The following is a 23,450-nucleotide window of genomic DNA, read 5'->3' as shown; positions in this document are numbered from 1 at the left end:
GTGACTTCATGGGAAATCCGTCCTGCCAAGGAGCCGGGGAAAGATTACTTGAAGGTTACTTGAGTAAGATATCATGGGATAGGGTAAAACTATTTTCCTTAAAACAGCCTCATGGAGAAAAGCCTTCTGTGAAATAGTCCTCTGGCAGCAGAGCCACTGCAGAGAGCTACAAAGAGGAGGGAGAACATCCAGCCACTGGGATTTGTGAGGCGCGTGCCTGGTGAAGCAGCCCCCGACCCTTTCTCCCTGGTGACATTGGCCTCACCAGGCACCAGATCCCTTGGGCGGCCCCACTTGCTTTCTTTAACCCCCAGAAGTGGTCAGATAACTAGGTCACACTGAGTGCTTCATCTTTAATTTGTCACCCTCCCAGCCATGTCTGTCTTTTAAGTGAGGTCCATGAAGACAGCAGATTTTGCTCCCAAAGGACACCGTATATAACAGGAGGATTTCACTTACCGTGACCTCCCAGCAGATGAGAGCAGGAGAGACTCTTCGGCATGTCCCAGACTGCCCAGCAGCCTTCCCCCTACCCAGCTGACCCCCGAGGCCTCCTCCCCCTCGATGACCGGTTCACAGCTTGCTTGACATTGCCCTCTGTTGCCGCTTGTTGCCCACCCTTCCCCGTACCCACTACAGATTTTGTGTGGTTTCCAGCATCCAAACCTCATAGTCAGCAAATGTAATAATGGTGGTATTAAGTAGTCTAGCCTGTAGTACTAAGTATTAAAAATGATTCCATCGGATTTTAAATATTTAACTTCGTGAAGGAAATGGAAAGAGGGCCCTTGGCTATTTAAAAAAAAAAGACTAGGAGATGCTGGTTCTCATGGTAACCACTTGGAGCTTTTTCCCAGTAGTAGTGGTTGATACTGTGACATTTTTACAGAAGGCATGAACTCATACCTGAGTTGTTTTTGTTTTTTTTTTTTTAAGATTTTATTTATTTGAGAGAGAGAGAATGAGAGATAGCACGAGAGGGAAGAGGGTCAGAGGGAGAAGCAGACTCCCTGCTGAGCAGGGAGCCTGATGTGGGACTCGATCCCGGGACTCCAGGATCATGACCTGAGCCGAAGGCAGTCGCTTAACCAACTGAGCCACCCAGGTGCCCTCATACCTGAGTTTTGTCTTACAGCGAGTCAGTGGGAAGTGGCGTACAGTGGATCGGCTACGGAATACACTTTCACCCACTTGAAACCAGGCACTTTGTACAAACTCCGAGCATGCTGCATCAGTACTGGTGGACACAGTCAGGTTGGTTTTGTTTTGGCATAAAAATAAACTTCTTGGGTCAAGTTCAGACAACCGATCCATACCGTCTGAATAAAATTCCTATTTCAGAATGTATCGTGGTAATGCGACCCGCCACGGTATCACATCAGGAAATGAAAACTCTCGAGTTTTTTAAATTGTGCTTTAGAGGACAAAAAAGATAGGCCCCGATGATTCTCAGCTGAATCGTGGTATTGTCAGGTACAATTGTCACTTAGTTATTTCTTAGAAGACTTTGGCATGATCACATGTGACAGCTGAAAATTGAATGTTGCCTGACATTCATATTAGCTAACTGAGAGGAACCTCCGTTATTGCAATGATAGAAAAGCAGAGAATTTAAAGTCAAAAAGATATGACCTCGTGTACAGCTGTGCTGTTACTACATCTGGCAATTTTGTGAGAATGAGATACACCTTCCCCAAGGTACTTTACTGCCATCTGTTGGAAAATTACTACAAAAACTGTATAAATCTATGATGACAGAGCTGAATAGACACCTTTGCAGTTGTGCAGTGCCCAACTTACACAACTGTAGGCAGCAGCGTATTCCTTATTGTCTGCTCTTTATTTGACCTTAGACCAGCCAGGTAACATGTCAGGAGCCTTGGTTTCAACCACACCGTGTTCTCGTAATGCTCAAAATAACCTCATAAATACACAGGGAGTGCCCTAGAAATCAGATAGTTGTGTAAATGGCTTTAACTTATATTCAGAAAGTGCGTGAAAGGCAAGGTAGTAAAAAGCCATTTTCATTGTAGGGCTATTTAACACTATGGTTTGAAACCATCCTGAGAGAGAGACAGAGATGGTGGCTTAGGGCCCTGTGCTGGGTTTATTTTTCCCAAGAACGCGTGCCGTTACGGTGCCTAGCTTTGCTGTCAGCATACCTCCAGTGTTGTGTTTGTTCTCTTTCTCCCCCGCAAGGATAGTGGTACTGTGATGTCTAGACTACCCGTATACGGGAGAGAGAGACTGTGTGAAAAGGGGGTCCAGTTAGACCACTCTCCAGAGCCAGAGCTCTCTGGAATGCTTCCCCAGGGTGGGATATACCCACTTCAAAGCCACCAGTTGTCCCCAGGCACCTCCTGTGTGTGAGGCGTGGCACAGAGGCTGTGCTGCTTGACTGTATGGAGTCCATCTCCTCTGCAACACTTCTTCTCAGGAAGAGTAATGAGTTTGGTTGAGCTGCATGCCCGACACCCCCCACCCCGCTGCCGCCCTGTTTTCTCCTGTCTCAGAAAGACCGTCAACTTCTACATCACCAGCCTTACACAACCAGATCCTACAGAAAGAAGGCCTACTTATTTTAGCATTAACAGAACCTGCTGGTTAATGTCACACTCAGTTGATTAATAATGAATTTATTTGCTTTTCTGCTCTGTATGTGGATGGTTAGCCATTTATGGCACCATTTAAAAATTTCATCCAGCTGTTGTTTTGTGTTCTCTTCTGTCCTTGTGAAGGATCTCTGATTTTGGTTTAAAGGAAAGTAATTGTGTGCTTAGAACAGACAACCCATGTCTGTGAATGTGACTTCAGATACCATTTTTACCAGTGCCATATGCAGTATACGGTCACACTTCACATACACACATGCGCGCATACACACGAGGGAAGGTCTTGTTGCATAAAAATTATGTGTACACAAGTAGGGCATGGCGTCAAAAATCTGAGCTCAGACTTCAGCAAAATCAAAGAGTAGGATAGAGCAAAATTCAAATGATAGTGCAGGAAAAGATGGGATGAAGTGTAAGAGAACACAGCCGGCCTACCCATGTTGATACTCTCCACTTGGAGCTCCTCCAGCCTTTGTTTCTCTACCACCCACTCATCCTGGACACTTACCTCCAAGAATTTAGTTTCCCCCACCTCCTATCTTCCCCCCCTTGCCCTCCTCTTCATTATGGTGATCCACCACCTTGTCTGAGTTTTGTGGGTTTTTTTTTTTTTTTTAAGTTTTCTATTTGCTTTACCCAAAACCCAAATCCAGTTTTGCAAATCTGTACCTCTTCTTCGGTGGAGGGGAGGGAGAAAGATGGGAATTCTTGCCCTCGTTGTACTTCAGTAATGTCTTGAATTATTTCCTAATTTTTTCAAGTCTCATATATTAATATATTTACTTCTTCAATTGGACTAAAGATTTTTTGAGCAAAAAAAATTATGTGTACACATTCAACATGTAACCCCCTTTTGGTAGCATGTTCAGTTAGAGGGTAGAATTTGCCTGGCATGTAGAGGTCTAGTGAATTCACAATAACTAAGAGATGGTTCTCACCGGTGTCTCTCCTGCAGTGTTCCGAAAGTCTCCCTGCTCGCACGCTAAGCATTGCACCAGGTCAGTGTCGACCACCGAGGGTCTTGGGTCGACCAAAGCACAAAGAAGTCCACTTAGAGTGGGGTGAGTAAATAAATCTTCACATTGACAATGACAACTGGGACAATTGGAGATTGAATCTAGGATTTAATGCTTTGTTACTAAGTCGGCAGTCTTCTAAAAACCATAGTGTTTTTGGTTGAAAATGTCCATTTTCTGTTGAATGTGTGCTGGCTGGGGTTCATGTTCTCCTGTGCTCTGTCGCTCTTCCTCCCGTGCCTTCTGGTGCCACACATGCTGGGTGGGCATCCTCTGTCCTTCAGGGGGCACTTTCTAGAAGATCTTGCAGAGCAGCCAGTCTTTTTCAGGAATTTTTCAACTTTATTCATAAAAGCAAAGTTGTGCTCAATTTAGAGATGAAAGCGAGAGGTGGTTTGTAAGGTAATGTCTAATTCTTTCGTCCGGTGGGCCCTGACGCTTTGTGGTATTGATTCAAGCTGTATGAGCATTTCCTGTTGTGTCAGCAGTTTACAGCATGTAAAATTGCAAATATAAACCTGCAGAACTCTGACTGCTTTTTCCCCACCACTTAAGTCTACCACATAATAAAATAGTTTACCAACTCTGGGTCATTTATCTTGATTTAATGGGACCTTTGATTTTAAGTCCAAGAGATTTTCTAATGTACCTTGCTTTCCGTAGAGTGTAAAGACATTTCCCTAATGGTTTTATTGTTTTCAAATTATTCTATTAATATAATTAAATGTACTTAAATGTACTTGCTTTGGAAAGTACAGATAATATCATTCAGAAGCTCCTCCATATCTCTTCTCTTTTGGCGGGGAGAGAACGGCTCCCCTGTAAGAGAGATACTGAGGACCAGTCACGTGACTACGTGACGTTTTGCAAACCTGGTGGGCAACCAGGTGTGACGTGGTCAACTGGAGGCACAAAAATGTTCTAAGATGAAACGCATTCTCCATTCCCAGATGTTCCTGCCTCAGAAAGTGGCTGCGACCAGGTCTCGGAGTACAGTGTGGAGATGACAGAACCTGAGGATGTAGCTTCTGAGGTGTACCACGGGCCAGAGCTCGAGTGCACTGTTGGCAACCTGCTCCCCGGAACCATGTATCGTTTCCGGGTGAGGGCTCTGAATGATGGAGGGGTGAGTACAAGCTTGTACGCCATAATCAAAATACAAGGTTCTAACTTCCCTATCCACCCTCCTGAAATTCCTCAGCAGTGCCTGTCCAGCCTTGACAACCGTTAAAGTAGCATATGTAAAATCTCTTTTCTGAAGTGATATATTTGACTTTTTCTGAATGTGATTTCCTATTGACCCAGCATTGGAAATTTTGTCTTGTCCTCGTATCATTCTGTTTTTTTAAGATTTTATTTATTTATTTGAGAGAGCACAAGCAAGGGGAGGGGGAGGAGTAGAGGGAGAGAGAGAAGCAGACTCCCCACTGAGCAGGGAGCCCGAAGTGGGGCTCCATCCCAGGACCCTGGGACCATGATCCGAGCCGAAGGCAGACGCTTAACCGACTGAGCCACCCAGGCGCCCCCTCATATCATTCTGTTAAGAAAGAGTTCAAGGTTAATAAGAACATCACCCTTTAGATGCTCTTGGTTGTTTTAAAAATAATTTCGTTACTCGTTGACTGTATTAATCAGTTATGGGAAATTAGGTCTACATAAGAAGTCCTTTACCATATTGTCTAAATGACCCAGCAGTATCTTAGGTCAGTTTTCAGAACTAGAGTGGGGTAGAGGGCAGGGAGTCCAGCTTCTTGTTTTTGCTTTGTTTCCAGTGAAGACTGGAGAGCTCTTCTTGGCCCTGTCTTCTGCTGTTCCTCTGGGAGGTGTCGAGGTGGCCTATCAGACTGGAAGTCTATGTCTGTATTATACCCATATTTTAAATTGCAGAGTGATGTGGGTTGGGGGTAGATTGCTCACGATAAGAGCAAGGTAACCAGATACAGTCTGCTTTCTGGTGCAGACTGCTGCTACAGACCCCCAGGCATACTCATGATTTGTACAGTTGAGTTCCATACAAATAAATAGATGGAATTCATTGATGGGATTTTTAAAAATAAGAAAGCACAACCAACAACAGCACGAAGTTGTTGGTGACTTTTTCTCATTCTCAGTAGTCCTGCACGAGCATGGCAGAGGGGAACATGTCGGTCGCCAGTCCATCTCCTCCGCTAGCCACGCTCAGTGGTGAAAACATTTGTCCTAAAATAGGATTGCAGGCCTTTAGCAGGAGCTGGATTCCTTCTAATTCCCAGTTGGGAAGGAATTTCAGACACAGCACAACTATTGAAATTTAAAAAGAAAAAAAAGACCAGTGTAAAATTGAACAAAAATGTTTTGACAAGAAGATAAGAAAGCTTATGCACCTGAACGTCTATAACCAAAAAGAGCATGGAAGGGGATGACCACAGATGCTGCAGAAACTGTTGTGCTGTTGTTTTTGCTCATTTTCCCGTCTGCTGTCCAGGGCATCTCTGCCATAACAAAGATAAATGTGCAGCTCTGTGCCTCTGAGTCTTACTTTCTGTCTCCTTTCACTAATTTATCATCTAAAAAAAATTGTCATCAGCCTCAGTTTATTCCTGTTCTATTGAAAGCTAACCACACATCTGACTGTAGTCAGCTTCTGAGGTCTGTTCCAGAGAGCCTCTCTCCCATCCACCCCCCGCCCAGTGTATTTGCAAGTCGTCTTGGAAAATTTGAGTGGTGTTTTGGTTGTTGGTTTTTTTTTTTTTTTAATCTTTTTTTCCCATTTTGGAAAAGCATAGTCATATGTTTCAGTAGCCTGGAAATTATTTTATTGTATTCTTTGCCCAAACTATTTGTGGTATCACAAATTCCCCTATTAAATTGGGTGATTATGGTTCTCTCGAAATAATGGCGGTTGGCTCTGAGTAGTATGATCACCGAAGGCCGTATAAAGAAAAGAGGAGTGCAGTATAAACCTTCAAATAGTTGAAATGGTGGGGTCATGCTGAGAACATGTTAACAGGAGCATTCATTTTCAAAATGGAAAATACCAATAACTAGAACAAATACCTAGAATTTGGTAACCAATTTCAAGTAGATTTTTGTGTGTTGAAAATTAAACTGCGGTGTACATCTGATTTCATTTTCTCTGATGTTCTGTGGGAAATGTTAGAATGCTCTGTTGTGTCAAAAATCAGCGTGTTTTTATTTCTGATATCAGAATAAAGGAAAAATGGTAAACCAACTTTGTGATCCTTTGGAATAAAATGACATACTTTATTATTAGTAAACATTTACCATTCAGGGAATGTATGTAGGAAAAAAACTTTACACACATTCATTTGGGAGTGAAAACCACTAGGTAATATTTTTTAATCAGTTGGACTGATGCTGGTGTTAACCTAGCCCTTACATATGCACACATACACATGTGTGTGCACAGCATACATACAGGCCTGTGTGTGTTCTTCTCTTTCAGTATGGCCCCTATTCTGATGTCTCAGAAATTACCACTGCTGCCGGGCCTCCTGGACAGTGCAAAGCACCTTGTATTTCTTTTACACCTGATGGATGTGTCCTAGTGAGTTGGGAGGTAAGTCAGATGCGTGTTCTGCATCAACTCCTGTTTCTTCTACTTTGTCTGCCCCCAAATGCAAGTTGTGAGGAACCTGCAAAGCTAAAATTCACATGTAAGTGATTTTTACACATTAATCTCCCTTGGCACTTGCTTATATCATTCAGAGTTATGGACATTTTCTCACTTGTCGCAATTGAGAGGAAGTTGAGTATCTCTTTCACGTCTTTCTTTTGTATTTGAAATCTGCAGGGGCATGTTGCTCTTTTTCCCCAGTTCAGTTAGTCGAACATGAACATCATAGGATTTTCTTCTCAGTGACATTAACCATGCGAATTTCTGCTTTCCAGAGTCCTGAGAGCTCTGGTGCCGACATCTCAGGGTACAGGTTGGAATGGGGAGAAGATGAAGAATCCTTAGAACTCATTTATCATGGGACAGACACCGGCTTTGAGATAAGGGATCTGTTGCCTGCTGCACAATATTGCTGTAGACTACAGGTAGGTGGACACTACTCAGATGTTACTCATAGACACTGGTGTTCCATGAGACACTGGGGAGCTTACTCAAAGGCCTGTGATGGAGGCTATCGAGGGATGATATGGAAAAAGTCCTTTTAAATACAAATAAATGTAATTGTTTTGGTATCTTATAATTAATTTCTGCTTTTCTAGGAGGTCTGCAACATAAGAAGAAAAACCAATTTTGCATAACTCTGTTTCTCACCACCCTAATGTCTTGCTTGTGAATTCACTGAATAAATGACCAAGTCCAAGGCAAAGGGGTCACAGCTCCTTGGGGAAGGTTCCTTCTGTCTGAATTCTCCCGACATGCACATTTCAGTGGGAGAGATGCTTAAAAAAGACAGATGATGGATATGCTGGTGGTTAAATGGAGCCAGATACAAACATTAGAGTGATTTGCACTAGTCTGCATTAGATTACAGGATCTACCTCCCGCTTCCCAGTGACCATTAACAAGGCTGGTTAGCTGTAAGCTTTGACTCAGGAGTCCAAATAGAATAACATCAAGAACAGTTGGTTGGCTCCTAGCCTAACCCCTCAAAGTGACAGCAGTCATGAGTTTACTTTTACTTTATGGACTCAGATAAGTTATTTTTACCCCCTCTGTAAAGCCCTATTGTCCTAAGAAAACAGGGTTCTTTGTCTATTTCTTTCCATTTGCTTAGTAACATTTTTTGAGCATGACTTTGTGCCAGAATCAAAGGATGATCAGAATGATCAAGAGGTGAGGTACAAAGATTAGTCCGATGTGGTTCTTGACCTTGGAGAAGTCTGTCTTCACACATGTTTAGACTTAAATGGATTAAGAAGCAAAGATGCCAGATTTAGGTTTCCACCTGATTTAAGTGATCAATCAAATTGCTTATTACAAGTCCATCAACGTAGCAGTGTCTCTGACCTCTTTGGAGAAAATATTCCCTTCGTAAATTAATTTTCAGATCAACTGAGACTTCTTTGTTGAATTCTGAAGCCTGCTTTATCATAAACATTCTGATTAAACTCTTTTGTTATACACCTTCCTTCCTTCTTGAATGGAGCACCTGGGACATAATTAACTCTTTGTCAGTGAGTCAGGGTCACAGCACATTATCTGATCTTTATAATAGCAGTGCTGAGTCATTGGGAAAAGGTTACAAAATATGTGCTACACTCCTGTTTTGGGAACAAGGCAGGATATAAATAAAGAACTGTCTGCCACCACAGGAAAGAACTTCACTATGCTTTTTGAGTTTTAAAATTTTACCAAAAAGAGTTGAAGTATTGTCATGAAATAGGACTAGATACGACAAATACTACAGTAGAGTTTCAAAAGTGATTTGTTAGCAAATGAATGCTCTGAACTTCAGTAATACGTAAGTGTTATAGGGACACCTGGGTGGCTCAGTCAGTTAAGCCTTTGCCTTCGGCTCAGGTCCTGATCCTGGGGTCCTGGGATCGAGTCCCGCATCGGGCTCCCTGCTCAGCGGGGAGTCTGCTTCTCCCTCTGCCCCTCCCCCCACTTATGCTCGCGCGCTCTCTCTCTCTCTCTCTCAAATAAATAAAATCTTTAAAAAATAAACATTAAGTTATAACTTTTGTTTTGAACCTTTAAGAGCTCGGACTACTTTCATTTAGTTTTGTAATGTGTCCTCATAAACTCTTCAATGAAGTAAATGAGAACTAGATTTTAGAGTACATTCACGTTTGTAAGGAGTCTGCTAAATGTTTTTCTCTTTATAAGGAAAAAAATACATGTTTAATGACATGCATTGACTACATCTTCTGTACCAGGTATTGTTCTAGTTGCTGGGGATACAGCAGTGAGCGAAACAGCTTCGCCCTTACAGAACTTACATTCTCATCAGGGAGTAATTAAATGAAATATACCCTATGGTGGTGATAAATGCTATGATGGAAAATAAAGCAAAGAAGGGAAATAGGAAATGAGGAGGATCACAGTGGGTGGGGGTGGGGTAGGGTGACTACAAATTTAAATGCGGTGTTCAGAAAGGGCTCACCGAAAGGCAGCCCTTGAGAGAAGGCCTGCAGGTGTCTAGGGAAAAAGCTTCCTGGACAGAAAGGGCAGCAAACTGCAAAGGCCCTGAGCCAGGAGCAGACTTGGTGTCCCTATGAAAACAGCGAGGAAGTCAGTGAGGCTGGAGCAGAGCAAGTGAGAGGGAGACTGGTAGGTGATAAAGTCAGAGTGGCAGTGGGTTTTGGGGGGAGGGTGGTGGTGGTGAGCAGATCAGATAGGATCTTGCAGGCTTTGTGAGGACGTTGAAGTTTATTCTGAATATGGTGGGAGGCCGTGGAAGGGATACGAGCAGTATCCCAGTGCTTGCTGTGGATGGAGAGTATCAGGCAAGGGCTGACACCCACATACCAGGTAGGAGGCCATTACAGGAGCCATATGAGAGTTGAATATGTTGGACCGGGCTTTGGTGCAAGATATGCTGGTGGCCTGGATTGGGGTATGAGAGGAAGAAAGCTGTCCAGTGATGTCTCAGGGATATGACTTGAACAACCTGAGGGATGAGAGGGACTACAGCAGGTGCAGTGGGGTTTTTTTGGTGAAGAGGGATGGGGTGGAGATGAGGGAGCTCTGCGGACACTTGAGTTTGAGATGCCTATTTGACGTTCAAGTGGAGATGTCCAGAGGGCAGTTGGATATATACTGGGCTGGCATTCAAGACAGTGGTCTGAGCTACACAAGTAAATTTGGGAGTAGGCTATAAATGGCATTAGGATATAATATGGCATTTATCCCTGAGATATGATATAAATGGCATTTACCTCCAAGATAAGATGAGATCTCGAAGAGTTAGAACAGAGATTTAAAAAAAAAGAAGAGGAGGTGTCTAAGACCTGAGCCCTGGTGGCCTCCAGTGTTGAGAGATCCAGGTGATAAGTCGCATCCGGCAGAGGTGATTGAGAAGCAGCGGAAGGTAAGTGGAAACGAGAGTATGGCCCTGGAGACCGAGTGAATAAGTATTTGATAGAGCAGTGACTAATGAAGGTCTCAGCTGTTGCTCTCAGTAAAATCAGAAAGGGCTGAAAATTGACTTCAGATAGGAGTTTATCGTTCACATGGAAAACTCTAGAAGAATACTTGCCATTTACTGCCTACCCCTGACAGTTGTTGGGAGGATGTCACAAGACAGCATATAACCTGAAGTGGGCTGTGCAAATACAAAGTGTTAACTTTAAAATTATTTTTCATAAAAGGTGACAATGGTGATATAATCTTCTGCTTTATTAACAGAGAAGTTGTCATTAGCATTTTTTGGGAAAGTGGTTGTTAAAGTGAACATTTTCTGAGATTTATTTCTACCCATGTTTCTAGAAGTAAGTTGTGTACTGTTACGTTTATGTGACAGCACCTAACATGGTGGCATTAGAATTTACATTGGGGTAATGTGGACTTTGTCTTGTTCTTGTCTTTTTAGGCTGTCAATCAAGCTGGAGCAGGGCCGTATAGTGAGCTTGTCCTCTGCCAGACACCAGCATCTGCCCCTGACCCTGTCTCCACTCTCTGTGTCCTGGAAGAGGAGACCCTCAATGCCTACCCTGATTCACCTTTTGTGTGCCTTGTACTGAACTGGGAAGAGCCGTGCAATAATGGATCTGAAATTCTTGCTTACAATATTGATCTTGGAGACGCTAGCATCACCGTGGGCAATACCACCACCCATGTTATAAAAGACCTCCTTCCAGAAACCACCTACCGGTGAGTGCAGGGAAGCAGAAATAAAGTTGCATCCACACATCAGTACTTGGGGCTAAAGACCCTTCAGGTTCCAAAGGCCAAATGAGTGAATCCTAATCATTCTTAATTAATACATTTAAGAGTACTGAATGCAAATACATCTTTAAAACTTGTGTTGCTTTGTACTTTGTGTGAGTCAGTTACAAATTTATACAATTCCTAACCCTTAAGGGGGAGTTTTCACCTGCTGCTTTAAATTAGTTCTTCCCTCTTGGTCTCTTTTCCCTCAGCCACTTTTCTTTGTACTTTTACTGTGACTCATGTCACTCTGTGGACACCCTCTGTCCTCAGCATGTACTTGCCCACCTCTGAAGCCGGGCTCCACTATTTCTTTTGATTCCCCCAAAGCAGACAGTGTTACAAAGCATCCATGATGTAGCTTTTACCCAGGGTTTTTGCTAGGGGGCCAGAGAAGAAAAGTACATTACACATTACTGAGCAGAGCTCAGTTAGCATCTGCATTCTTTCTCCTGCACCCCCGAGAGAGAGAGCCAGCTCCCCTTCCTCTGCTAACACATCTTTTTCTCCACCATGGCCTCTTAAAATTTCAGATTACTTAGCTCTGTCTCCAGGTTGCCTTAACTCCTTGAAAACGGAAGGTGTACGATTAGATTAGCATTAGAAGAGTCCGGGAACTGGCTGTGGTTGCTGGGGTGTGCCTTCTCAGAGCATCCCCCTTGGTCAGGTTCCAGACGGTGCTGATTTATGATGGCGTGAAAGCAGTGCACATTCAGTATGTACAATGCCCATTCGGATTTTGAATTTCCATCTGTTCCTGGGCCAGTGGTTGTGTGGTCTGATCCCGTCTCTTGTGACACCAGGCTGGACCCATGCAGCCTTTCTGGTTTTCACTTTCAGACAGGTACTCAGTACATTACAGGAGATTATCAATACCTGATTTTACAATAGGCTTTGCATTAGAGGATTTTGCCCAACTGTAGGCTAACTTAAGTATTCTGAGTATGTTTAAATTGGCTCGGCTAAGCTTTGATGTTCGGTAGGTTAGGTGTATTAAATGCATTTTTGACTTACATAACTAGGGGCACCTGGGTGGCTCAGTCAGTTAAGTGTCTGCCTTCGGCTCAGGTCATGATCCCAGAGTCCTGGGATCGAGCCCCACATCGGGCTCCCTGCTCCTCCAGAAGCCTGCTTCTCCCTCTGCCCCTTCCCTTGCTCGTGCATTTTCTCTCTCTCTCAAAATCTTAAAATAAAAAAAAGAAATTGACTTATGTAACTAGATTTATTTTACTTTTCAGAAGCAGTGACGGGGTTTTTTGTTTTGTTTTGTTTTTTCTTTCATTATTTAAAAAAAATCTCTTTTGGGTATAGTACTACATAGACCGTGGGTCTATAAAACAATAATGTTTTATCTGTCCTTGCCCTCAGAGCGCTCACAGAGTTGAGGGACACTTAAATAGCAATAGTAGGACAGTAGGCTATTGTGACATCACAGGCTGAAAATAAAACTGTACAGAATCCTGTTGATATTTCAGAGAGGAAGACCCAGGTTCAGAGTGTGATCAGGATGCTTTGAAGTGGGACTTAATAAAGAAGCTAAATGGAGTGGGCTATGACTTACTTACAGGAAGAGGCAGGCCAAGGGCATTCTTTCATTTTTAGCCTTTCAGCCATTCTCAAAAAAACCAGTCTTCACTCTTGTTTGCTAACCACATGCCAAGTGTCTGTTGTGTCTAGAGCCCTCTAACCAGGTGCTGAGGAAATCCAGGGATGACTAAATCCACACCTTGACCTCAGGGAATTTCCCCAGTGATGACGCTCTAAGGAAACCTCACCATGAGGTGTACCTCTGGGGAAAAATGACCAAGGGAATGTCATTCCCCAGCTGTCCAGAGTATCACCTGACCTAATCCCTCTGGCCAAAAAAACCTCGGAAGAAGCCACACTAGTTCAGGGACTCACAGAAAGGTTTTGTGTCCATTCTGATCCACACCCATGTCTGCCCCAGAGTGAACTCAAACCCTCTCTCTGGTCAGCTCTATGAATAGTTTGGATCAGAAATCATAAAAGGTCTTTTTTATAAAAAGTCTTGTAGGGCAAGATGTTAGACCAAGAATTTTGCTTCTTCCAGACATTGTGCCTACCTTAAAGGTGATGTAAGTGACTATAAAACTTCAAGGTTCATGGAAGGATCTTATTATGGGGGAATGCTGACTCTTTTCCAACATACAGTCTGATGACTTTGAGAAAGAAATCTAGAGCTCAAAGAATTGAATGGAAGAACAGATACGGGAATCTTTGCTTAATGATGAAATGGCATTTACAGTGGAAATTACCAAAAACATATTCCACAGAAATGATTGATTTAAAGACCTGTTTAAAAGTCCCTCTTAGGGGCATCGGTTAAGCGTCTGCTTTTGGCTCAGGTCATGATCCGGGGTCCTGGGATCGAGCCCCGCGTCGGGCTCCCTGGTCAGTGGGAGCCTGCTTCTCTCTCCCTGCTGCTCCCCCAGCTTGTGCTCGCTTGCTCTCTCTCTCTGTCAAATAAATCATAAATAAATAAATAAATAAATAAATAAATAAAAGTCCCTCTCAGGGTACCTGGGTGGCTGAGTTGCTGAGTTGGTTAAGCGTCTTCCTTCGACTCAGGTAATGATCTCAGGGTCCTGGATCGAGCCCTGCGTCATCAGGCTCCTGGCTTAGCGGGGAGCCTGCTTGTCCCTCTGCCTCTGCTCCTCCCCCTACTTGTGCTCACGCGCGCACGCGCGCTCTCTCTCTCTCTCTCCCTCCCTCCCTCCCTCTCTCCCCATGTCAAATAAATAAAAATCTAAAAGTCCCTCTCAAGGTAATTCTATTTTAGATATTTTAATTATGTAGGGACTATAGAAGCATGAGTTTAGATTTGGGTACTAAAACTTCAAGACTATTTTAAAAGTATTTAATGGATGTAACGTAAACAATTCAGTATTGATATGCAGGGCCAGTATATTGAGCTGAATGTGGAAAGTCCCTCTTTAACCTGAACAGGGTTGTTTTGGAAGATCGCATTTCAGAAATTTCAAAATTTCAGATTTTGATGCGTGGCTTTTGCATCTAGTTGTACTGTGTGTTCTTGCCATTCCCCCAGCCCACCCACCCTCCAGAAGAGCTAGCTATCATTGCTGGCCAAGCAATAAGTAAATAGGATATTTCCTATTTAAGATATTAAGGTCATTATTTATATTTAAGATCTTTTTTTATACAACTTTAGACTAGTTTCCTGAGTACATAATTGGGTACTCTATTGTAGAAGTCTGATCAGCCCACAGTCTTGTTCTTTATATGTTTCAGAAACACAATTGCCATAATTATAATGAAATACAAAATGAGTATTTCAAGTAACTAAGGGTGTAATTTCAGTCCAATCAACGTTTACCTCACCTTTTTCTGTTCCATAAATTGGTTAAAAGATAAGTGAACAGATCATGATGTTCTAGACAAAAGTGTGGAATGAAACATTTTAAGCAGGCTATGGGGTTTGGAAAAAGTACTTGTTTCTTTTGTTTGTTTATTTGTTTTTAAACTTCAGCAGTTACACTTTGTTCTCACGCTGAGTTTGTCTTTCTCTGTTTTGCTGGAACAGAGATGTGCACCTCTACAAGCAAACCTACTGACACAGATGGGTTTTTAGTGGATTTGTTGCTTTTCCATTGGTGCTTACAAAAACATCCCCTGGTTTACGGATACCTTGTAGGGAATTGGGTTGGAATTATAATGCTGTTTTTAAGGGCATTACTTTTTTTTTTTTAAAGATTGTATTTATTTATTCATGAGAGACAGAGAGAGAGAGAGGCAGAGGGAGAAGCAGGCTCCCAAGGAGCAGGGAGCCCGATGCGGGACTCGATCCCAGGACCCTGGGATCATGACCTGAGCCGAAGGCAGACGCTTAACCATCTGAGCCACCCAGGGGCCCTAAGGGCATTACTTTTAAGCTTAGAACTGAGTTTGGAATTGAGTTTGTGTTTTGGCTTGAGGAGAAGAAAATGTTATTGAAAACAGAGACATAATAGCTTTCTTTTGGCACATGGTGCCATAGGGCTCTGCGAGCCGGAGAGAGAGATCACCTGGGTCATCCCCTCCCAGTGCCCTGGCTTGAGTATCTCCAGTGACAGGGCAGTTGTTCCAGATTCAACTCACCAGGCAGTCCATTCCATTTGTGAATAACGAATTTTATAGTGTTACCATTATATTTGTTTAAAACTCCTATGCATCCAACATCTGCTCAGCTGATCCTGGGCCTTTGTCTAGAGCAGTGGTTATCACAGTGTGGGGCCTGAACCAGCAGCACCAGCATCACCTAGAAACGGGCTGAAATGCAAATTATCAGGCCCTACTCTAGACTTACTAAATCAAGAAACTCTAGGAGTAGGGCCTGGCACTCTGCTTTAATTAGCCCTACAGGAGATTTTGATGTATGTGTTAAAGTTTAAGAACTTCTGTCCTAGAGCAGTGATTCTTGGGTGTTGATGTATATGAGAATCACCTGGACAGCTTTTGCAGCCTACACAAGTCTGAGCCCCATTCCTTGTAGACTGTGGTTTAGTAGGACCCAGGGGGTCTAGACATCACTGTCGTATAGTGTCAGCTGTCCTCTACTTAACCATCCTCACTTCCTTCAAATCTGTCTTCACTAGCACGGGTTTTCAATTAGCTCCTCCATCCTCTTCACTGGGTGAGTTCTGTTTCTTGATGGACTCTATAATGAGTACTGCCCAGACCTCCAGGAATGGTCTGGTTGGCTGTCTGAGAGCAGAGCCAGACTGGCACCTTCCATGTTCTCCATATTGAGCAGTTAGGAAGGTTGCCTAAGATTACTTTTTTTGGCAACCTCATTATGTGTCTGACTCATACCGAGCTACCAAACAACTAAAACTTAAGGTAGATTTGTTCATTACACTCCTTTATGCCCCTTTGGCTAGGTAAAACAGAGATGAAAATAACATCTTTTGAGTCCTTAGGATATGTCCATCACTACATTAGCCTGTCAAAAAGTGAATCAAAAATCATTGTAACAAGATGAGGTGGGCTGAATTAGGAGACAAATTCTAAGTCAAACAGCTTGACTTCAATCCTGGGTCCCTCACTTACTGTCTCTGTGACCTCTGGCAAATTATTTAAGCTCTCTCTGTGCCTCAGTTTTTGATCTGTAAAATGGAGATAATACCTTTAGTTACCTCGTAGGGTGTGTTTTATAGGATTCCAGGCACCTCCTATAGGACCTGACACACAGTAAGTCAGCATTCAGTAAATGATCTGTTGCTAATGTTTGGTAGGGAAGAAATGAGCTACAAAGTGGGTTGTGACCAGATTATAGGTCTGTGAGAATCTGGCATCATTTCTTAAACAAGGGAGAGGGAGAGAGAAACTCAAGCAGACTCCACACTGAGCGCAGAGCCCCACACAGGGCTCAATCTCACAACCCTGAGATCACGACCTGAGCTGAAACCAGGAGTCAAACGCTTAACCGACTGAGCCACCCAGGTGCCCCTGGAAGGCTACGATCTTCTGAAGCAGGAATGTATTTAGCATCTACAACTAGTAGGAGGAGGAGGAGGAGATATTTTATTAGTGGATTTTTCAATCAAAAGCTATGAAGAATATGCTTAATTGAATTTCTTTGTTCAGAATTATCGGTGTACTGATGGGTATCACAGACTGCTGGGCACTTGGTTTTTTCACATCAGCCTGGCCAAGATAGAATTTCTCAAGAGTTAGAGATCACTTCCCTTAATTGGAAGGCAAAATTCCATTTCCCTTTTACTTAATATGCACAGCTTAAGATTTCAGAAACTGATACAATACATTTAAAGGGAAAAAAAGAAAAAAAACGAAACCTGGAGATCCTATCTAAGTTTCAAGATTACCATGTTACTTCAGCTAAAGAGAAGACTCTCAAGTTTGGGTTTGGGGTAGACTTTACTTAATCTAATAAAACTTGAAGGTCGGTTTTTTCTGAGGTGAATTCTTGGAGTTGTTCCTCAGGTCAGTGTTTGTTTTGCTCATTAGTCCTGAATGAGCTCCCACTGGAATTAGGAAATTATTTTCACACTGCATTTTTCACTCCCAAATAAACAGCAACTATCATAGTCCTTGTTCAGCTTTCTCAGCCTTGTAGACTCAGAGCATGTAATAATTTTACCAAAATGCAAGAAGACATGGCCTTATTTCTTTTCTTTTTTAAGATTTTATATTTAAGTAATCTCTACACCCAAGGTGGAGCTCAAACTTACAATGTTGCATGCTTTGCCTGCTGAGAGAGCCTGCCAGGTGCCCCATGGCCTCATCTAATTTTATCAGTTCCTCAGTTGTATTTCAGTTCTGAGTTTTCCTTTTCATTAGAACTAAGTAATGTTCAGTGCATCAGCTACACCGAAAAAGGTTTTTCATGCATTTTTACTGAAACAAAATGTGTTGTGTAAAAATGTAGATAAGTTGAGGTATTTTAAAATTTAAGTAGTTGACTTTGAAGCCAAAAGTTATTTAAATAATGTAAAAACAAAAAAATTTTTTTAACTGTTTTAGATGCCCACTTTATTGGCAAAAGGCAGTTGTTGAACTGAAAGTGGTCTGAATTAAAATGACCTCTTGATTGGATTAGAGACTGTGTTAGGTTCAAGTTCTGTTCGGAGAGCATGGTGTGCCAGAATGGACGAAAGACTTTGAGCCTAAAAAAGACAAAGTTCACACCAGATCTGACCTCTGTCTATTGTGTAGATCCGAGCACATGGCTGAACCCAGCCAGGCCTTAGTTTCTTCATTTGTAAAACAGAGTAATTCCTACCTCATGGCTTCAGCCTAGAAATTAGGGCTACTGTTGTACATATCGAATCTAGGCTTCAACGCCCAAGAGTAACTATGTCGTTGAAGCTGGGTCATTTAACCTCTCTGAGTTGAACTGCAGTTTTCTCCTCTCTCAAAGAGGAAATACTAGCTGCCACTCCAAAGCACAGTCCGATGAGCAGAGCCCGTTCTCCACGTTGCTCATTACAGGGGTTATTAACGCCTCCCTCTGTCTCCCAGCTCCGCGCCTTCCCCTCCCCTCCTGAGGATGCTTTACAGAGATGTGAATCCCTTTAGGTGTTGCTGGTTCCTTGGCCATAATTTGGAGAAAGGAAAAACATAGATGGTGTTAACAAATGACTCAAGTTACAAAGCAAGGTGGTGGTAATCAACCAAATGAGGCCGCACGTGTCCGTGCCCAGCGCTGTGCCCACCTCATGGATGATCAGCCCATGTTCTTTACTTGGGAAAGGAATGACAGTCTCAAAAGAAGTCCTAAGAATGGTAACTCCAGAAATTAGCACAAAAAGTTCACCAAAGTGCTTTTGCCCTTCGTGAATCCTTTTCTGGTTATGTGGTGAAATAGAAAATATCTAAAAATGGAAAATGCTTCCTATATGCCTTGTCTTAGTGAAGTAATAAAGTTTTTTTTGTAAATGCAGCAAAGATATTAGTATACCCATTTTGTAAATAAGGAAGCCATTAGGTGTTAGGTATTTTTCTCCAGGGTCACACCAAAGTGATGAGCAGGATTCCCAAAGAGGCTTCACTGCTAAAGAGAATTAAAATGCTACCATAGTATTCTTGTGGTGGTGGTGGTGGTGGTGTGTGTGTGTGTATTTAAGGCCAAGATTATGTGCCTACCAAACACGTATCAGTAAAAGGTCAGAGAACCATAGAGCTTCAATGTAAGGAATATAATACCTATCAAAATATTATAGAGGCTTTGGAGAAATAAGTGAATTCACAAAGAAATCAAGTATTAAATCTATTTCAATACTTTATTTTTGTATCTTGATACTTGTATTTTAGAAACTCGTTTTTAGTTCTCCTAAATGAGTCAGATCTCTCATTTCTTTTCTTGAGCAGAATAACAATTGTAAGCAACCCATTACCTTACTTCCTATTGTTTTTAGAGTAGCTCAGGGCTGTTTGGGCTGCACAGAGCAAAGCAGTAGAGTCACTCGGAATACAAGGTGAGCTGGGCTCTGGAGGACCATGGGCAAGCAGATAGAAGAAAGCATCTTGGACTCCGGGCTCTAGGAATACCTGTCCGTACAATAAAGGGAGAGAATGGTAGTTGGACAGTAGAAAGACATTAATATAAACCTTGTAGGTGAGGAGATTTGTCACACCATTGAAGAAAGGCTAATACTTAATGTCTGGCTTACTTCTCTTTTCCTAAGAAGAAAAAAGGGTAATTCCAACCACCATGATGACCACCTTTTTAAAAAGATTTTTTCTCTCCAGTTGCAGAAAAATTTCTTCCTGTCCAATCACAGAAAAAAACTCTTGCATTAACACCATAAAGCTGTGAGATTCATGTTGAGAGGTGAGGCAGAGTTTATTTTAGGCTTTCAAGGTTATATCTACAAGAGACCTGATAGAGCCCCGTGTTTAATAGAATCTTGGAAAAGGAAGGCTCTTTTTAATGGAATTTTTGCTATACTTTATCAGAGATAAGTACTTGTTTGCTACATTCCCAACTATAAGACAGATATTTATCCAGTTCTGGGTGATTATGAATAGACCTGCTGTAATCATTTGTGTGCAGGTTTTGTGTGAACACAAATTGTAATTTCTCTAAAGACCAAGAAGTGGAATTGCTGGGTCATATGCGTGTGTATTAAGCTTTATAAGAAAAATAATAGGGATATAATGGAATCTTGTTGTAGTTCTAAGTCTCATTGTCCGAATAATCCATGATGTTAACTATCCATGTGCTTATTTGCCATATGTGTATTCCCTTTGGTGGAATGTCTGTTCCAATCTTTGGCCCATTTTTTAATTGGGTTGGCTGTTATCTTACTGTTGACTTTCAGAGGTTTTTATACATTCTGAATACAGTCCTTTTGTCAGATATATAATTTGCACATACTTCCTCCCAGTCTGTAGCTTGCCTTCATTCTCCTAACAGTGCAAATGGTTTTAATTTTGATGAAATCCCAACTTTTCTTTCTTTTTCTTTTTTTGTTTCTTTCTTTCTTTCATTCATTCATTTTTTGATCATGCTTTTCACATCATAGGTAAAAACTCTTCACCTAACTCTAGGTAACAAATACTGTTTTTCTTCTGTTTTCTTCTTAAAAGTTTTCTATTTTACAGTTTATGTTTAGATCCATGATCCACTCTGAGTCAAGTTTAGAATAAGATACAAGGTTTAGATTGAGTTTTGGTTTCCTCTTGATATCCATTTGTTCTGGCACCATTTGTTAAAAAAGACTATGCTTTCTCCATTGAATTACTTTTGCACATTTGCCAAAAATCAATCATTCATATTTCTGTGGATCTATTTCTGGAGTCTGTATTCTCTTATATTGATCTGTGTGTCTGTCTCTTACCAGTACCACACTGTCTTGATTACTGTAGCTTTATAGTAAGTCCTAAATCAGAAAGTGTGATTCTTTGAACTTTATCCTTACTTTTCAATTTTGTGTTTGGCAATTTGAGTTCTTTGGCCTTTCCTCATAACTTTGAGAATCAACGTCTCTGGATCTACCAAGAAGAATCCTGCTGGAATTTTATTAGCATTGCATTGGTCTCTGTAGATCAGTTTGGGGAGAATTGACATTTTTTTTCTTCTCAGTCTTCCAATTCATGAACACAGAATGTCTCTCTCTATCTAGGTCTTCTTTAAGATTTTCAGCAGTGTCTTGTAGTTTGGGTGTCTTTCTTTCTTGTCTCTGTGCCATTTTCCCCGCCACTGGCTGGAACTCCTTGTACATAATGTTGAGTTGGAGTGTTGAGAGTAGACATCCTTGCGTTGTTCCCGATCTTAGAAATTATTTAGTCTTTCACCATTGACTATAATGTTACCTATAGGTATTTCTGTAGATGCCCTTTTCAGGTTGAGAAAGTTTCCTTCCACCCTTAGTTTTCTGAGAATTTTTATATTATGAATAGAAGTTGGATTTCATCAGGTGCTTTTTCTGTGCCACTTGAAAGGGTTGTGTGTTTTTTCTTCTTTATGCTGTTAATCTGAAGGAACTGTGTAAGAGCTGGGGAGTGAGAGAATGCAGAAAAGAAAAAGAAGAATGGGGGATTTTTCCCCATGCGCTCTGAGCATCCAGAGAGCCCTTTCCCTGAGCCAGGCTTCCTTCCCCTAGAGCCCTCAGTCCATGCAGATGTCTGCTCCTGGATTTCAGGCTGCATTGAGTCCAGTCTGGGGGATCACGGAGGGGAAACAGTGGTGAATTCCCTGCTGGTTGGGTGGTAGTTTACATTCTTTCCCAGATCCCAGCTACTGTTTACCTTTCGGAGTTAAAGGGCTGCTGCATTTCTTTTGTCCCAGTTTAATGGCTGCATTCAGTGGGGGAGACTCAGTGGGCTGTGCTTGCTTCCTCTCACCTGTGATTAACCCAGCTTTGCTTCCTTCTCCACAGTCTGCAGGCGCATTATTAGACTGGCCGAATTATGTAATCTGTACATTTGAAGAATTAATGCTAATCTGAGGTCACAAGATGAATTTAGGTATTGTAGTACCTAAATAGTATATTCTAGTTAAGTGTAAGCAATAATCTGTAAATGAGAAGTACGTAAAAATTATAAGAATATTTCTAAATTGATCTGTTTCCTAAGAATTTACCTCTGACTATATTTTTTATTGTCATGTGTTTTGGGGCCTGGGTGGAGGCTTCCGCTGGAGGCCTGGGGGTGGGCACAGAGAGGGGGCCGAGAGGCAGATCCGGGAGTGAGTGGAGCTATGGTGATGTCAGGTTACTGAGAAAACTGTCCATACCCTACAGAAGAAGAGAGGAAAAACGGGGGGTGGAGGGGTGCCGGGGCCGTGACGTTGAGACCTTTGGTCTGAGAAGCAGAGGAGAAAAGCCTGAACAGGGGTGTGTAGGCTGCCAAACGCCAGGAGCAAACAAGCTTCAAGACCATGTAGTCACCACGGGAAGCAGTGTTGAGAATGAGGATAGGGCGGTGCCATCATTGTGTTGTCTGAAGGCCTTGGAGGGCTGTTTGAATCATCCAGTAAGGAAATGGAGGAACAAGAAAAATAGGAATGAGTAGGGTATTATTTTATGTCTAAGTTTTAACTGTTTGATTGTAAATTCATAGACCATGGGGGCAGTGTTATAGCATCTTTATTATCCATAACGCTGCATATTGCAAACATCTGGTTAAGATTTTTGCTCATTTGAATGACACCCCATTACCAGCAGTGCCTGCACACTGAGGTCTGGTTATGGACTAGCAGAGAGTGTGGGGTGAGGCTGGAGAAATGTCCAGTTGAAGAGTTGTCATTGAGAGCGAAGAGACTCCTTTGCTCCCCTATTTGATTTGTTCTTTGTAGCCCACTCACTCCCGAAACTGACTTTGAGGCAGCGAACAGGTGACTGCAACAAAATATAATAGCACATCTTTAGGACAATAGCCTTTTTTTTTTTTTAAAGAACTATGAGATATCTTGCTAAATTACTTTACTTTTGCTGTTTTTTGGAAGGGAGAATATGATCTGTATTCCAAGCTGCCCTGTTCTCTGTTTGTCCTGAATTACTTCAACTTGTTTTTCTTTATTCCATAATATTGTTTTAGGGGCACCTAAGAAATACTCCACACAATGTTTATTTCAAACGAGGAACTGCCGCTTCTTAAACCTGCAATGTTTGTATTTTTTCCCTTTCCCCAGGATCAGAATTCAGGCTGTAAATGAAATCGGAGCTGGACCATTTAGTCAGTTCATTAGGGCAAAAACTCGGCCATTACCACCCTTGCCTCCGAGGCTCGAATGTGCTGCAGCAGGGCCCCAGAGCCTGAAGCTCAAATGGGGAGACAGTAACACCAAGACACACGCAGCCGATGACGTGGTGTACACACTGCAGTTGGAGGACAGAAACAAGAGGTGAGGTGGTGGGGAGGGCACGTGGACAGTTCTGTGCCTTTGGTGTGCGGAATGAATCCTGACTCGTTTGTCGGTCCTCTGATACAAACACTCATCCTCCTGGTTGAAAGATTTCCTATGCATTGCGGGCCTGCATTTTGTACCCTCCATCCTCCAGTCAGAAATTT

General features: G+C 42.2%; 1 protein-coding gene across 8 annotated transcripts in view; it reads left to right on the top strand.

The window, feature by feature from the left end:
• FNDC3B (fibronectin type III domain containing 3B) overlaps nt 1–23,450 on the top strand; it is a 342,865-nt gene that overhangs the window by 291,052 nt on the left and 28,363 nt on the right. For all 8 annotated transcript variants that reach the window (XM_088025487.1, XM_088025441.1, XM_028100958.2 and 5 more), the window contains 7 exons: nt 1,136–1,254; nt 3,568–3,673; nt 4,579–4,754; nt 7,074–7,187; nt 7,520–7,669; nt 11,119–11,399; nt 23,071–23,283. In XM_088025487.1, coding sequence (XP_087881613.1) covers nt 1,136–1,254; nt 3,568–3,673; nt 4,579–4,754; nt 7,074–7,187; nt 7,520–7,669; nt 11,119–11,399; nt 23,071–23,283 — 1,159 coding nt within the window. The remainder of the gene's footprint in view (nt 1–1,135; nt 1,255–3,567; nt 3,674–4,578; nt 4,755–7,073; nt 7,188–7,519; nt 7,670–11,118; nt 11,400–23,070; nt 23,284–23,450) is intronic.

This window comes from Eumetopias jubatus, unplaced genomic scaffold, assembly GCF_037043125.1.
Source record: "Eumetopias jubatus isolate StellerSeaLion01/CBP00866 unplaced genomic scaffold, mEumJub1_p1.0 scaffold_1, whole genome shotgun sequence".
NCBI classification, from domain to species: Eukaryota; Metazoa; Chordata; class Mammalia; order Carnivora; family Otariidae; genus Eumetopias; species Eumetopias jubatus.
The sequence above is the reverse complement of the archived record's forward strand: the minus strand, read 5'-3'. Positions and strand labels throughout refer to the sequence as shown.